The sequence below is a fragment of the Panthera leo genome, chromosome B1, assembly GCF_018350215.1.
Source record: "Panthera leo isolate Ple1 chromosome B1, P.leo_Ple1_pat1.1, whole genome shotgun sequence".
In the NCBI taxonomy this organism is placed as follows: domain Eukaryota; kingdom Metazoa; phylum Chordata; class Mammalia; order Carnivora; family Felidae; genus Panthera; species Panthera leo.
This window is the reverse complement of record NC_056682.1, coordinates 147234931-147252984: the sequence shown is the minus strand read 5'-3', so window position 1 is coordinate 147252984 and position 18054 is coordinate 147234931. Positions and strand designations below refer to the sequence as shown.

The 18054-nt window shown below is 36.1% G+C and overlaps 1 protein-coding gene across 1 annotated transcript in view; it reads left to right on the top strand.

The window, feature by feature from the left end:
- Positions 1 to 17089, top strand: part of SLC4A4 (solute carrier family 4 member 4) — a 350038-nt gene extending 332949 nt beyond the window's left edge. Inside the window, exons 21-26 of the mRNA XM_042936217.1 lie at positions 3113 to 3181; positions 5820 to 5993; positions 8402 to 8563; positions 12130 to 12226; positions 14845 to 14924; positions 15629 to 17089. Of these exons, the coding sequence (XP_042792151.1) occupies positions 3113 to 3181; positions 5820 to 5993; positions 8402 to 8563; positions 12130 to 12226; positions 14845 to 14888 (546 nt within the window). The 3' untranslated portion in view covers positions 14889 to 14924; positions 15629 to 17089. The remainder of the gene's footprint in view (positions 1 to 3112; positions 3182 to 5819; positions 5994 to 8401; positions 8564 to 12129; positions 12227 to 14844; positions 14925 to 15628) is intronic.
- Positions 17090 to 18054: the final 965 nt, after the last annotated feature.

Sequence of the window (18054 nt, the reverse complement as noted above, 5' to 3'; positions counted from 1 at the left end):
TATTAAATTTACCCTTTCACATTTTTTTCTTATGGGAATATTCTAACACTATCAGAAAATCAAAGAGAGGGCTAAGTAAAAAAGAGTGCAACTACATTCACTAGAATTTTAAAAATTTGGGGATGTAGTCTGAGTATGTGGAATCTTCATTGACTTCAATTTAATTTTTCTATCTGGTTGTAGGATCAAGCATTTAACTTTTTCATTTTTAATGTTTATTAAAGGCATTATAATACTTATTTACAATTAAGCCTTTTGGTTTTCTGGGTACATTTGTATAATTTTGTTTGCATAATTTTATCATTTGGCATTTCTTGAAGTGCCTGTGAATCTAGTATTTCTTGTGTCTTTTGAGTTTTTATTTCTCCTGTCTTGCTTTATAAAAATGTCTACCTGCTACTGCTATGTATATTATACTAGTTTAACTTAAAATGGGATCACATCTTTTTAAAACATTCTTTTTTTTCTTCCTTTGGGAAATTTTTGTTGTGATGCATTTTTAAGGATTGACCTTTTGATATGACTCATGAACCAAATCCAAAACAAAACAAAACAAAACAAAACAAAACAAAACACCAAAATCCTCTAACCCAGTAATTCTGTCAGGTTTCATCAAGATTTCCAAACTGAAAGATTTTTATTAAGACACACTGCACTATCTTAAAGAAAATGGTCAATTTTGTAAGACATCTGTATCACATTAAAGATGACCCCAAAATTGAATCAATAGCCTTCCTTATATGTGCTATTTCCTTTTCACCAAAGAATATTTTTTTAAAAAACATCATCATGGGGCACCTGGGTGGCTCAGTTGGTTGAGCGTCCAACTCTTGATTTCATCGCAGGTCATGATCCCAGAGTTGTGGGATTGAGGCCCACATCAGCATGGAGCCTTCTTGAGATTCCTTCTCTCCCTCTGCCCCTCTCCTCAACTTGTTCACTCTTTTGCTCTCTGAAAAGAAAGAGAGAGAGAGGGAGTCTGTTTCTTGGCGGGGTGGGGGGGGGGAACAAAAAAAACCCCATCATCATATGTAAGGCTGTTATCCTACCCATACCCCATTCTGAGTTAATGGTACCTTCTGATTTTATTTTATGGTAGATTTGGTGAAATCTATCATAAATTCAGAGAGAATGGACCCCAACACCATAGCACAACTTTCCACCACTCTGGTGCTAGAACTGTAATAGAGAAAATATTTGGCTAAACTTAGGGGAGGGGTGGAGATAAGGCTCAATATCACCTTTGTGATTACTTTCTTTCAAGCCAGAAAAAACACTTCACCCAGATTAAAAAGTAACTACTGCAGGATTTCTAACTAGTTGCCCAACTGTAAAAGAACTATACTTCTCTTTTCCCCTTCTACCTTTCTTTCCTTCCCAAGGTATTAGAAATGAGATAACAGGAAAGGAATCATCATATATTAAAGGAAAATGGGAGTGCCCTTGCCTGCAAAAGACATTTTAAAAAGTTTAAAAATGAGTGAAAGCTATGAAATGGTTTCTTTGTTAGTTACTTTTTGGTCAGTTCGTACAGAGGAATGGAAATGTGCACATTCTAAAGCAAACAAGGCACATGTCAGACCTCAAGTGCTTGAATGTGACGTGCTCACCTCTTTGTGGTGACTGTTAGGTATTACAGCACACGTGGCTTCCCTACCACTCTGGCCGCCCCTCCCACCCCTTCAGCATTTAGTGTCATTTTTTTCTGAGATCAAGATCAGATTAGCTATGTTACAATTATTAGGTTTTTTTTCTAGAAGAATCATGTGATATTCTGTGTAAATAAATATATGTATTACATATAAATTTAGTAATTCCTATAGCTAGCCAATAACAATTGGAGATGATAATGACATATTTTGAGTATACTAATTCCCCAGTAGGGGTCAAAACTACAAAACTGTTTCATTTTATTTATTTGTTTATTTATTTATTTGTTTGTTTGTTTGTTTATTTAATGTTTACTTATTTTAAGAAAGAGACAGTGCATATACATGGGGGGAGGGGCAGAGAATCTTCTTGCTCAGTGTGGAACCCGACACAGGGTCTGTCTCGGGACCCTGAGATCATGACCTGATCAAGAGCTACTTAACTGACTAAGCCACCCAGGTGCCCCAGATACAGAACTGTTTTAGGTAATTACAAGGAGAGGCTGGTAGAAATTGTGCTTCATTTAATACATGTAATAGTTCTTTAAAAATTACTCTGAAGTCATACTGTTTTCTGGCTACAATAGCCTCCTTTATGTAGAATTGGTAAGATGGGACTTAATTGATTGTGGTTTTTGAAAACTGAAATTACTTGCACTTCTTTTCAGAATCCAAGCTTGAGAACCTTTTGTTGTTTAAATAGAAGACTTCCCAGAAACAGAATCATCCTTGTTTCCACAGTACTCAGGACATTTCAAAGGTCTAGGAATAGATAAAACTGAGGGAAGATGGCTTTGCAACTTCCCATTGCTAAAATACTTTGTATTAGTACAAAAGACTCTTGCTAATTACTGCATTAAAATTATTAATTCACTTTTTAAAGATGTGTATTACTACATGTGTGTAATGAGTTGCTTCTGTATGCTCAATGCTCCTTTTAAGCAGTGTTCTCATTATTTAGTCCTCTTAATATTCCTTAGAGAAAGAAAGGGGACAGCCACTTCATGCTTGGTTCATTGAGAGAGGCATTTACACACCAAGCCAATAGATCATTTGGCAAAAATTATTAAGGAAAAAAATCAACAGGCTGTTGGAAAGGAACTTGGTCTCAGGAGCTAAGCAACCGTCTGCTTCTCTTTCTACCTCACAGTCCATGCAAACATCTGGTTTACATAATCTTTCCTTTTAAGGGGAAAGGAAAACAAACTTTTTTTTCCCATTAAAAAAATTATTTTTTGAGGTCATGCATGCTCATTGTTTAAAAAAATGCAAACAGGATCAAATGAAAGTTGAAAGTCTCCCTCCATTTATTTCTAGCACAGAGTTTAGAAGTTTATCATGATGAGTATTATTATGTCCTATCTTTTAGTTTCAGATTTGGCTTTTTTTTTAACTATACTTCTTCATTACTGTTTTTATTATTGTTGTTTTTAACCTCTCTCTGACTTTTTTTTTCTTTCTAGTTTATTCCCATGCCTGTACTGTATGGCGTGTTCCTGTATATGGGGGTAGCATCCCTTAATGGTGTACAAGTAAGTTTTCTATAGCAATCTAAGTATAGTTGTATTTTTTCCAGTAGTAATAGTAGTCCAGTAACAGATCTTTGAGGAAAAGTGCTACTCATTAACTGCTGAGTTTTTTAAATGCATATATTTACAGAAAACAAACTGGTGGTTGCCAGAGGGGAGGTAGGTCGGGGGATGGGTAAATTCGAGAAAGGGAATTACCAGTACACTTATCATGATGAGCATGGAGTAATGTACAGAATTGTTGAATCGTTATATTGTACACCAAAAATAATATAACACTGTGTGTTAAAGAAAGAAAATGCATTTGTTTGCTACTTTCTCTGCCAAACACCTGCTTTTTATTTGAGTTAATTAACAAAATTCATTTGTGTTAACAAATGTTATCATACATACCCATTCTTGAAATAAGCTGTTAAAGGTCATTTCACTAGGAAAGTGAGAGAGGACCTAGGATCACCTTCCTCCCTCCCTTCTGTCCTTCCTCTTCTCCTGCCTTCATCTCCAGAAAGAAATCTAACCCTTCCAGTGTGCTCTTCAAGATCCTATTTATCTCTTCGCCTTTAAACTATTCTAAGAACAGGCTGTTATTTGATTTACTTTTCATATGGCTGTGATCAGTGATCAAAAGTTTTGAACCAATAAAAGAATAAAGTCAATGTGGTTTAGTGCTACTTTTGTCCAAAACTTCAGCTATCCACAATTTGGGTAAAACTGGCCCCCTTTAAAAAAAAATCATTAGGAAGAACTTTGTAAGGGACTTTGTCTTTCAATTGAGGTTTAATTTAATTGGCACCAGGAAACTGGAAGTACTTCTGCTGTTTTCTGGCACCTTGTTAATTGTAGCCTTATTTAGCACTTACTAATGTTTTAATGGGAAAAGACGGCATGTTCTGTGAACATCATAAGAATTCATTTAAACCCCCTCATAGTAGTCCTTGCTTTCATTTATTGAATTTAGATTAATTTGGTTTTAGAGTCAGATAGAACTGGGCAGGTGGCCAGACCCCCAAAAGCAGACAAGGCTATTTTATTTTCCCTTCTTTAGGTCCCATTAGGATATTTGTCACAAAATACAAGGTGGTTCTTCATAGATTGGACTAGATGAATGTGAATGGGGGTTTACTTGTGCCTGTGAAACTTCAGACAAGTACAGATATATAAAAAATACTTTATTTTTACCTGGCATTGTAAAAATATTCTTTTTTTCCCTCAATGGAAAAATATAAAACTAATAATGGCCCCCAAACTAATAGTTCTTTTTCTTTTCTCTCTCTTTCTTTCTTTCCTTCTTTCTTTCTTTCTTTCTTTCTTTCTTTCTTTCTTTCTTGTTTTTGTTTTTGCCTTAATAAGTCAGTCTAGATCAGAAATTAGACTTTATGTCTTTAACTGATGATTGGAGCTCATTACATGTTTATTAAATTAAACAGAAGGCAAAAAAAATCAAGAATTTCATAGTGATGGGGAAAAAACCTTTGCTAAAGGGACAGCTAGTGGATTTCTTAAATTCAGCAGTGCTATTGCCCCTATTGCCTTTTCTCTTCACTTTTCTCCCTATTCTCCCTCTTTCAGACCCTTTGGCAAGATTTGATTTAGCAAGAAATTTTGTAACACAATCTTTATAAACAGCAAGGCCCCCTCCAATGAAAAGTAGGCCTGGATGGAGAAAGAAAGTTTGTTACATAGCAAATAGCTTCTGAGAAGCTTGTCCATAACAGTCTTCTTTACTTCTACACTTCTCCCTTTCCTCCAGAAAGAAAGCAGAAATACTGCTTCAGAGTTTTATTACATCATAATTCAATTCAGCAGCTATTTACTGAATATCTTTTATTTGAAAGATCCTATGGTAGGTACTGAAATATCATTCTTCTCATCATCATCAACGTAAACTCAGCAGTTAAGCTTTGAGGCACAGTACCTGGCACAGAGATGCTCGGTGGTCAGTTTAGCACCTGTTTCTGCACAGCACTGTGATAGCCTCCCCTAGGTTCAAATATCTGGTTGTTGATACTCTGAAACTCACTATAAAAGTCCTATGGCTTTTCTTTGAAAAGAAATGGTAGTGAATTGGATATTAGTTATGCATGTTATTAGTTAAGTTATGCCGTAGATAAATAATGTGGAATTTACGAAAATACCATTGCATTCCCATTTTCAAGTTGGATGCTTCCTTTCTATCCTTGAAACATCCCTTAAATGCATAAGATGCATAGTAGCATCCTCTCTTCTTTCAGGTAAGGTGACTGAGGCAGAGTAAGATACATGAGTTACATGTCTTCCTTCAGCACATCATGACGAAGTTAGTCACAAGATCCTCTCTCCCGAGACTCAGATAGTAAAAATAGAAAGGAAGAGATGAGCATCTAGAATTTATATTTGGCTTTGTGACTTTATTCTTTGGTAGCCACTTTATCTCATGTATCTACATCACATTCCTGCAAAGTAATAGGAATCGGAAGACTCCTCTTATGTCTCACTGTGCTGGACTAAATTTCTGCACTCCCTGACCAATGTCCTCTGGAAGGGATACTGCTTGCCTAAACTATAGTATATAAATCACTAATCATTAGTTAGGCATTGTGGAAATGACTTTGCATATCAGCTCTTGAAGTAATACAGTTGTACTCTCTTCTTCCCTCCCCAGTTCATGGATCGTCTGAAGCTGCTTCTGATGCCCCTGAAGCATCAGCCAGACTTTATCTACCTGCGCCATGTCCCCCTGCGCAGAGTCCACCTGTTCACTTTCCTGCAGGTGTTATGTCTAGCCCTGCTCTGGATCCTCAAGTCCACTGTGGCTGCTATCATTTTCCCAGTCATGGTAGGGATTCCTTTCCTTGAGCCTACCCATCAAGTCATACCAATATCATTTGTTATTGTAATGTAGAAGACATATATGTCTTCTCTGTGTGGTTCTACTCTTTTCCAGCTTTGACCAAATAACTTTGAATTGATCAGTTGTAATTTAAGGTTCCTATGTCTGTGGTCATCTACACTGGACTTTAGTGTCAGACTCAGCTGAGTTCAGATCCCAGCACTGGTTTCTGCTGATCAGGGAGCCTTCATGAGCTGCCATTAACTTGTTCGTAAAATGGGCATGGCATTAGTATTGTTACTCTGAGCATCAGTAATAAATATTAAGTATAGAGCACAGTGCCTGACATTAGGTAGACATCAGTGCACATTAGTTATCTTTAAAATATTGTATACTAGAATCAGTCTAAATAACAAAGCATAACACATTTCAGTCCAAATAATAAGAAAGCAAGTTTGGCAGCACCTGACAGGTCATCCAGTGACTTGGAAGAAATGGAGTGAGAAGTGCAGTTTTTGAACTGCTTGCTGGTTTGCATCATGCTAAGTTTAAGGGTAAGTCTGGGCTCTCAGATGATGAGAAGCAAGGTAACATAACTAACATTGCACTTAGAAGTACAAGTGAAAGAAGTAAAAAAGGAAATGCTAGGTCTATTTTTGGCTTTATCACTAAATTTTATACTTTACCATAACTTTCCATTTCTTGCAAGAAAATGTACATGTGTACACTTGAAACAAGTCACCAAGCCAGCCTCTCAGTCTGCTTTGTCTCTCCCACAGAATTTTCATACACAGACCATATTTTATTTTTTATGAAAATCCTCTTACTCTTACCCAAGATTATTATTTTATCCTTTTTTTAGTATTATTTATTTATTTTGAGAGAGAGAGAGAGAGAGAGAGAGAGAGTGTGTGTGTGTGTGTGTGTGTGTGTGTGTGTGCGCGCGCATGGGAGAGGCAGAGAGAGAGGGAGAGAAAGAATCCCAAGCAGGCTCCACACTGTCAGTGCACAGCCTGATGGCTCGATACCACAAACTGTGAGATCATGACCTGAGCCAAAATCAAGAGTTGGACACTTAACCAACTGAGCCAACCTGGTGCCCCTAATTTACCTTACATGTGTTTGTTGTTTGTAAATTTTTTTTTCTCCAAGGGAAAACAAAAAGGAAGGAGGAAGAAAAAAATTATATAAAATACTAGTGATGTTTGTCATATTTTTTTTCACTTATATCCCTTTTTTCCCCTTAAACTCTGTTAACTTACTGGAAAACACAATGAGTGTGAGAAATGACTCCCATTTGCCCACTGGTATAGTCTACCTATTAGTTTTGCTACAGGCAGGAAAAACAAAGTAAGGTCTGCATAAATTTGAAATGTATCCAGTAAATCACTTAATGCTGATGCTGTAAGTAATAATAATAAATGTGTTATCTGTATAAAGTATTTTTTACTTTTCCAGAGGTTTTGTTTGATCACAAAGCAATAGTATAATATCAGTAGGGTAGATGTTGTTAATTTCTCCCGGAGATGAAAAATGGACATATAGAGAGCATGATGTGGATAAACCCAACTGTTTAATTTGAGACAGTCATGACTCCTATATCCTAGTACATACTAATTTTATTCTTGAGCAAAGGCATCTTTAATGTACTTTTACAAGTTACTCTTCAAGGGCAACTCATAGAATCAAAGATACGTATTTTAAGAATACCGATTTTAGAGGTAGACAGCTGGGGGCCCTTTGTATTTTGTTTTCTGGCTTTGTGATTTTGGATGTCTCTAAGCCTCAGTTTCCTTACTTGTAAGATAGAGATCATAATATCTACTTTTTGAGTTTGTGGTGGGAATAAATGAGAAAAATACCGCCTAAGAGTTTAGCACAACATCTGTCACACAGTAAGTTTTCAGGTCATGATAGTGATTGAAGTCACCCAGTAGATTAAGTGGTCTGTGCGTACTCAAATGCTGTCTCATTATTAGTACCTTGAAGATGTTTTAGTGTATTGTATGTCATACAAATTTTCTTGATTTTCAAAAACCTGCTTAATGTTTTAATTTTGAATAATTAGAAATCATATGTAGGCTGTTTTTTCCCTTTAAACTCTCAGCCATTTATTAAAAATCTGACATGGAAGAAAATGGTTTAAAAAATAATCCTTTCGTGTTGAAATTCTAAGTGAATGTGATCATACATTTCAGTGAACAAAGTGAGTTTGACTTAGTACTTTTATGATCCAGCTTCCCCATAAAGAAGATGTTTATGGTCCACTTAATATAAATCCATATAAGCAAGATGAGTTCTGTCATATTCTCGCCTTCTATAAGTTTCTACTGCCTTTGATAGAGTAGTGTCGATACTCACTATGACTTTATCTGACCTTGTTTCTTTCCTACTTTCTGTATTTGTCCTTGTAGATCTTGGCACTTGTAGCTGTCAGAAAAGGCATGGACTACCTCTTCTCCCAACATGACCTCAGCTTCCTCGATGATGTCATTCCAGAAAAGGACAAGAAAAAGAAGGAAGATGAGAAGAAAAAGAAAAAGAAGAAAGGAAGTCTGGACAGTGACAATGATGATGTAAGGCTTTCCAAAATTCCAAAATAAAGCTAAACAAATAAATGTGAGACATTTATGGATGTCATATATATATATATTATACTTTATGTGAGATGAATTCAGAGAATTTACCTGGCTGTGTTACATGCCAGTCTTCCTTTGCCCTTTATTTTCTTTCTTTAGTTTTTTTTTATATTTTCTGAAGTCTTTCTATAGCCATTAATATACTGATAGCAATAAAATGACTCCCTCCACCACCAAAAAAAAAAAAAAAAAAAAAAAAAAAACCACATCTAAAGAACTCCAATCTCCCATTTCACAGATAAAAAGAAAATTTGCTTCAAAATGCTGTAAAATGTATTTGCTTTACTATTGATAATCCAGGGTTTAACTTTGAGATAATAACTCAGTTTTATGTAATTTTAAGCCTGATATAGACAAATACCTGTGACCTCACCTCCTGTGATCTATGTATCCATTTGAGTAGGCACTCAACCAAAGTCCTCTGCTGTTGTACTTACCCTCACATTGGACTTGAAGATTATTTCTCTGTGACCCTTCAAGGAAAAGGAAAGGGTCTTGGAGCCTAGGGTCGTTTTACAGAATTGTAGTTGTCAGTTTTGTAGTCCAAATGATCCTCCTGCAATTGGGTGATTAAGGTTAGAGAAATAAAACTATTGCCCATTTTTTCATCTTTAGTTTAGGAGACCATTTCATGGGTGCTGCAGCAGGGGTCTGTAATCAGTGCAAGGAGAAAAGCTGGGATTTTTACACACACACACACACACACACACACACACACACACACACACACACACACAGAGAGGTTGTCCCAGTAGCCTGGGATAAAGGACTGCCAAAATGACACTTTCTATGTGAAGATTTTTTCTGGATTTTACACAGTACAGTATCAAAATTCTAGTTGGTCCCTGGTAAAGTATTCTAAAGTGGGAGTATAGTTAAGTTTTGCTGTCTACTCTGTACTTGATCATTTTGATTGACCATACATACTTGTCCTTACTTGCCATAACAGCTCCTTATAGTGTATGTTTTTGTTCCTATTTTACAGGAGAAAATTTAGACTGAGAAATGTTAAGTCATTTTTCTGAGTGTACACAACCATAGTGGCAAAGCCAAAACTCCGATCCAGGGCTGTCTGGTTATTTCCAGCTGGTCAGGCTGTCTGGTTGTATTTTTTGTGGAGAATTTAGAAATAGTACAGTGAAGGAAGGCAACAGACACAATTGGATTTCAGATAAATTGATCCAATAAAAAAAAAGTCTAAATATGTGAGGCACATTTAGCTAAAGAGAAAAAGAGTCCGAGGGAAGTTTTGTGACTGTCATCATCCATCTTCAGTGAGAACAGGTGTATAGATTTTCTGTTTCCAGTGATGACAGAAAAAAGGAATGTGTTTAAATTGCAGTACAGATTAGGGTGCAGTGTTAAAAAGAATGGTTAAAAAATGTTTACACATTCAATAGAAATCAAAATTTGAAATTAATTTCTAGGCCACTCAAGACAAAAAAGGGAACACTTGAAATACTGACATAATTAAAGTAATATTTCATCTTGAATTTTCAAAACAAGTATGCCAGTTTATATACATGGACACCAAACTTAAAATTTATTACATATAACTAATATAGAAAATAATATTGTAGAATCCTCATCTCTAATAGTTTTTAAGAAAAAAAATAATAAACTGTCAACTTTGGGGGATGTTTTAAATTTATGCTCTCTAGTTCAAAAGTTGTATCAAATGAGCTCCTGAGAAGTTCTTCTAATTCTTTGATTCAATTTTCAACAGATCATATTTTATTTAAACAATGCTATTCTTTTATTAATGATATTTACTGTTTCCAGCTCTGTATTTCCAACAGATTTCTTGAAGATAATGTGTGCTACTTGTTTCTTTTCTTTTCCTCTTTTTCTTCTTGCCCCAACCCCCACCAAAAAACAACAAGCTTGTGTATTTGTCTTAGTGAACTCAACCAGGCAATTTGAGTACATGTGTGTAGTAAGTTCTGTGTGTTGAGCTTATTATTTGGGGGCTCTTTATCTGGAAGGTGACTCTCCTAGTGTCCACCTGGTAATCATGGATGCTAGGATCCATGGATATAGAGAGCCACAGAGGGGCATGGGGGTTACAGCACATTTGTGAGCAGAAGTAGTGAAAAATTATGGCTTGCCAATATTTTGAGCCACTCAGTCATTTTTGGACCTTCCTGTAGGCTATGATTAAGGGTTGGCTTCCAACCTGTTCATCCATAAATGCTATTATTTGGGGAAATGTTTGAAATACTGTGGTTAAAACTTGTCCTTCTTGACATTCACGTAAAGGTACATGCATGTGACATCTTCATTTTTTTTTTTTTTTGGTCAATTTAAATGCAATATCTTAGTCCCTTAAAACCATATGGTGGCTTATTACCATCTTTAGACTCACCTTAAAGGAATTTTCAATGTATGTAGTAGTCTGTATGTTAAGGTTTATTTTTTCTTTATTTTCTTTGATCTCTACTTCTTACCCCCCTCCCCCCATCTTTCTGCTAAAGGCCATCTCTGGTAGTTTCAGTTAAGGGATGGATTTTATCTTTTCAGTCTAAACATAGACTTGGATTCAATATAATGATTTCTTTAAAAAAAAGTAAGGTGGTAATCCTGTGAAAATCTGTTTTAGTTTTGGCTTAGGTGACCTGTTGTTGTTTTTTTAACATTTATTCATTTTTGAGAGACAGAGCTCAAGTGGGGGAGGGACAGAGAGAGGGAGACACAGAATCGAAGCAGGCTCCAGGCCCTGAGCTGTCAGCACAGAGCCTGACATGGGGCTCAGACCCACAAACCAAGAGATCATGGCCTGAGCCAAAGTCGGACACTTAACTGACTGAACCACCCAGGTGCCCCATGGTGACCTGTTTTCTTAAACAGCCCCATGAATAGCTCCCTAGTACCTTCCTTTTGATTTTTATTTTCTCATGTTTTGCTAAGCTTTCAAATATATTTGGTACGAGCAAATTGAAATGAAACTTTAACTATAAAATAGTTTTGCTAGAGTATTAGAGTAAGAGGGAGAGGTTTATTTTCAACTGTACATACAGGGCTCCTTGATCATGAATGTTAGTCTTCTACCTGTCTTGGAAAGAAAGATGAGTCCTCATTTTCTTGAACATGGAATCAGAAAGCATAAATGCAACAAGAATTGTAAGCCCATGTTATAGTCCAGGAAGTTTCCTATCCTAGATTTAATGTTTCATATTGAGATTATTTTCTTTATACATGTAACAAACCCATAGATATTTGATGATTGGGAATCCAGTTTATGTAAGCTTTACACTTGTTTTAATTTGTAGTGATATCTATTTGGTGTGGTTCTAGTTTTAATTAACTCCATTGACTCAGAAGAGAGGAAAACAAATGTGAGAATGTGTAGAATTTGAAAAGTTAGCAAGTGAAAATGATTATATCAAAGTATTTTCTCCTTAGACAATGTGAATGATACTATGATAGATTTGATCAGTACTGGGAGGTAAAGAAGGGCTGTATTGTAAAAACTTTCTAAAAACTGTTACAAATTTCTTTCACAGTCTGACTGCCCATACTCAGAAAAAGTTCCAAGTATTAAAATTCCAATGGACATCATGGAACAGCAACCTTTCCTAAGAGATAGCAAACCTTCCGACAGTGAGTACAACTAACCTCTTTCATGACTGCTCAAATATGATTTGTACTTGCAGAGAAAAATCTTTAGAATGATCAGTTAATTTCCCCTCTATTTTCTTCCTGTTTCTCTATTTGAAGATTTATACTTCATTATTATAAAACTCCATTTTTTACATCCTTGAGCTTCACTCTTCTTTCTTTTATCCGTAACCTTCTAAGTTTTTGTTTGGTAGTCTTTTCTCTGACCCAAGTTCTCACCAGTTTCTTTCAATTGCTAAACTCGTAACCATGTTTTTAATTGATTTTTCTTTTTTTTCTGCTGGTATTTAGAATTGCAGCTTATAGTACTACATCACTGTCTATTATGGTTTTGTCTTCCTTAGGCTTTATTTAGCCAATGACCAAATGAGCTCAAGAGAGAAATTGCATCATAGCCCTCTAAATGATCAGTAAATCAGTTGTCCGTATTGAGAATTTGGAATAATTGTTATTTTCAATTAAATTAGCAATCATAAAATATTAACAAAACTTTTCAGGTATTACTTATAAGACATAGTACATTTTCTTCCTAATTTCTTTATTCCTTTCCTGCTATTTTAAAAACACCTTTTTTTTTTTTTTAATTTTTTAACGTTTATTTATTTTTGAGAGAGAGAGACAGAGCATGAGCAGGGGTGGGGCAGAGAGAGAGGGAGACACAGAATCTGAAGCAGGCTCCAGGCTCTGAGCTGTCAGCACAGAGCCCGACGCGGGGCTCGAACACACAAACTGTGAGATCATGGCCTGAGCCGAAGCCGGATGCTTAACCAGCTGAGCCACCCAGGCGCCCCTAAAAACACCTTTTTAAGTGGACTGGTTTTTCAGGGGCAATAGCCTGGTGACTAAGATGTAACGGTTTCCAACATACCATCTTTTCTTTTGTAATTGAGTTAACAGGCCACTTGAAAAGAGGGGAAAACCTCCGAAGTTACACTAGTGAATAGCTCAAGCTTTTCCAATATCAAGTAGCAGTTGCTTCCAAACTACTTTCCCTTTGGGTTCTCATTTGAAGAAAATGTATTCTTTCAGATCCAGATGTACTTCAAAGTTTACTGATCTGTTATGGGAAAAAAGACAGTTGAGACACTTTGACTTCTGTTTGACAATGCCACTTCCACTTCAGGAAGAGGTTGCCAAGAAAAGTGTGAAATGAATGACTGTTTATGAAAATTGGGCATATTAGTTTCCTGTCGCTGTGTAACAAATTACCAAAACATTCAGCAGCTTAAAACAACAAATATATATTTTCTTCTATAGTTCCGGATGTTCAGGAATTTAGGAACAGCTGATTTAGGTGGTTCTGGCTCTAGCGACTCGTGAGACAGCAGACAAGCCTTTGGCGGGGGCTAAGCTTGAAGACAATGGGAATTGGGATCAGCTCCACGTTCATGCACAAGGCCATTGGCAGGAGGTTTCAGTTCCCTGGCCCATGGGCACCTCCCTAGGGATGCCCGTAATATAGGTTCCCCCAAGCCCAGTGAGAACAGAGAGAGAAACCAAGGCAGAAGCTGCAGTCTCTTATAACTGAATCTCAGAAGTGACATGCCATCACTTCTGCCATGTTCTAAGGGTCACACGCCACCCAACCCTGGTACAACATGGAAAGGAATGACACAAGGACATGAATGCCAGGAGGCACCAGGAAGGCTGGGAGGCCATCTTGGAAGCTGGCTGCCACACTGGGTTTAAAGAACAATTAAAGCAGTCTCAGCTCTGATGCCCAGTCTGTAACCCATGACATGTAACTGAGGCTAATTTCTTCTCAGTCCCATTAACAGGATTTAGTTAATATTTCTTTTTTCAATTCAAGCTTCTCAAACTATATTCTGGCTTCATTTTTCATTTTATTAATGCATTCATAGCAAAACAAAACTGTGTAAGGGACACGGCACGTATGTCTTCTGTTGGCATCATGACCTAGGATAGCCCTTCTAAGTACAGTTTAAAGGCTGCTGCAAAAAAATAAAAAATAAATAAAAAACACCACCAGCTAGAATTGGAGGCTCATGAAGAAAGTTGTATGGAAAAATGGTTCTTTTAGTGGTAGCTATTATTCATTCTCTCAGAAATCCATTAGAAAGGTGCATGGAACAATTGATATGAATTAGAAATTTACTTAAGCAAAATATCTCTGATCATTCTAACTGAAATCTTTTCTAATGCCATATTAGTCTTTTATAATTCATGAAAGAACAAAATTGTTAGTAGAGGTGCAGGAAAATTAAGTTCCTCAAAATCTTCTCCCCCCATGAATAACAGCAGGGCAAAACTGTGGATGCCGAAGAAGAAAGGAAATCCAAGGGCAAAACTTAAGACATTAAGTAGATCCTCTACAAATGTTTGGCCTCCTACCCCCTCACCAAAAAGAACAGCGGTCCATCCCATTGTATTCACCCAGAGGAAATGAAGCTAACAGATTTTTATCTTCATCACATTAGTTAGATTCTTAGGTCAATACGGTGTCTATTGAAATTGTCTAAGTATGCCTTTCTCTTTCCCATTGTAATGCATCAATTTTTATGACAATTTTTATTTTTACTCAAATTTTATATGTTCCCTAAGTCTGCTGTTTATGATTTAAAGAATTTTTTTTTTTCCAGGAGAAAGATCACCAACATTCCTTGAACGCCACACATCATGCTGATAAAATTCCTTTCCTTCAGTCACTCGGTATGCCAAGGTAAAGGACAACTCGGTATTTTACATTGTTCTATGGGATGATTGCCCCTCAGAAATGTAGCCCATGGTGGATTATTGGCAGAATACCTTGTTTCCTGTCCTGTCTACAAGTTATCTGAAATCGCTTACCCAATCCCCGAACCTCTCCCCAGCTTTTATGTAGAAAGTGTTCTACGAGGCCTACTATACTGCGAAGTAATGGAACTTTCATTGTCATTAAGGTAAAGCCCAGGACTCACATTCGCTTTTATTGCTTCCGCATCATCTCTGTTTGAAGGGTAACTGCTGGCAGCTCTCCAGTAGTTTTCTTCCCTAATCTTAACACGGCTGCAGAGACCTCAGACCCTCCTTGATTTTCCGAAAAGCAAAACTCATGAATATTTTCTTCATGTAAGTCTGTTTGTCCTTTTAATTTCTCACAGTATCACCTGCATGGCCGTCCTTCTTCTTGATTTTTGTGTGTGTGTTTTTTTTGAAACCTAGGTATGAAATTTTTAAGAAATTTTTTACTTGAATTTCTTGACTCTTCTGGTACCTTCCTCCCATTTAAGAATGTTTGTGTTTAATACAGAAAGAGCAGATAAGTATTTTAAAGAGAACAAAGGACAGACCCATCCAGCTTCTGCACAGTGCAGAAGTATATTTGACACATGATAAAGGAAATCTGATTTACTTACTATTTCCTTTCTTTTCTTTTTTCTCCAGTCCTCCTAGAACTCCAGTAAAAGTTGTGCCTCAAATTAGGATAGAACTTGAGCCTGAAGACAATGATTATTTCTGGAGGAGCAAGGGAACAGAAACTACATTGTAACCTGTTTGTCTTTCTTTAAAATTGACAGTTTTTGTTGTTAATGTTCTGGGGTTTTGTCTGGTTGTTTATTTTTTAATTTTTGTTTTGTTTTGGGTTTTGGTCATTGGCCAAATAATATAGTGCTCACTCTGCTTCTCTCTTGCATAGGTAAAATCAAGACCATACTGCACTGTTCCTTAAAAACATCTGAAGAATCCCCTTTTCTTTTCACACTTTCAGATGTGTCCTCTGACAACCAAATTCCTCTGTCACTGAAGACACACACAGACCCTGTCCTTTTCCTTTATTAAGCAGAGGGCAAAAGTATTAAGGATTTTGTAACACCTTTTTAACGTATTGAAGGAACTTACAACTAGCTTTGGAGCTGTGCTTACTGGCTTGTCTGTCTGCCTGGTAGAATAAACCTTGACCTCCAGGCAGAGTCCCTTCTTGCTTCTAGAGCTTTCCAGGACTGGAAAAAGTGCTGCAATGCGAACTTGCTCTTGCTTGTAAGCCCTAATCTTAGAGTTATCAAAAGAAGAAAAACTAAAGGTACTTAACTCCCTGTAGAGAAACTGTTGCCATCATTGTAGCAAGTGCTGGAATATCCCTTTTTCCTATGCAACTTTTTTTAACCCTTTAATGAACTTATCTGTTGAGTACATTGAAGAATATTTTTCTTCGTAGATTTTGTTGTTTAAATTATGGGGCCTAACCTGCAACTTATTTTTTGTCAATTTTTTAAACTTTTTTTTAATTACTGTAAAGAAAATGAATTTTTTCCTGCAGCAGGAAACATAGTTTTGAGTAGTTCTACCTCTTATTTGTAGCTGCCAGGCTTTCTGTAAAAATTGTATTGTATATAATGTGATTTTTACACACACATACACACACACACATACACACACACACACACACACGGATACACAATCTCTAAGGTAAGCCAGAGGGCTGGATCAGATTAAAAACACCATGTTTCTAAGCATCCATTTTTCCCTTTCTTTAAGAGAAATTTACTGTTCTATGAAGAGATTGGGGAAGAAGGGAGAAGCTCCTATGTAATGGGAATAACTGATGTTTTGATAATAGTAATATCCAGACATAGATGCTGATTGTATTACCATGTCGATGTCCTATGCAGTATTTTGGACATTTTTTTCATTTTGAAATATTTGTGTGTTTGTGTACATACTCTGTGTGTGGCTGGTGCACATATGTGCAGAGTTAGAAAAAGAGCGAAGGTAGGCAATGGACAGTTATCCAGACCCCTGTGTCAGTTTTCATAAAACCCAAACCCCATTATGTATGAAAAATCCATGAGAGGTCTGAGAGATTTACCATTATGCAAATAAGGCTAAATATATTTTATTGCCCAGATGCCATCACGGATCCTACAAAATTCATAGAAATATTAATAGACCATTGACCTATTTATAGTGTTTATGGGAATGCAGACAGATCTGCTGAGGTATGTATATGTACATATGTGTATGTATATATATGTGTATGTGTGTGTGTGTATATGTGTATGTATGTGTGTGTGTATGTGTATGTGTATATATACATACATATGTATATATATATGTATATACATATGTATGTATATATACACACACACACACACATTTTAACATTGCTCACACATGTTTTTTAGGGTGGATATATTTCAAAGTACCATACTGAAAATTAGAAAAAAGAAAATTGGGTCTTTAGTCACCAAATTTAGCATGTTATTTAAGTGTAATCTTTTTAATAGGTTGCATTATGTGTTGTGAGTCTGCATAACTGAATTCATAATTTTGGATTTATGTAACCACATTTGTGATATATCCTAACTAAAACAGGTTGCTGGAGGAGTACCAGAAGCAGGATGAAGCCATTTATTTGGTTTCAATATATGCACATAGTGACTCCCACTCATTCTTGTGTTAATTAAATTATAATTCTGTCCTCTTAAAATTCTGATTATAAAAATCTTATTATCCTGAATTAGCTGTTACTTTTATAGTATCTGCTAATCTTAAAACTTTAAATTTTATACAAATTAGACATAAATGACCTGCAATGTGTTTTCATTAAAATGAAAGCAGCAGATTACGTGTTATTTGTTAAAACCTTACACACCAGATTTTGGCATCGCGTTTGTATTTAGAGCTATCCTTAAAATGATTATACTACCTGGTTTTTCATTACTCTAATATAAAACTATATAAGAAGATTTTCCTTTTTCTTTACCAAGGGAAGCATCAAAAAAAATGTCTAAGAGCCATGCATAATAAGTTCAGTCTAACCTATGATCATGTTAAATTAAAGATACCTTTATTCACTTTTATAAAAGCCC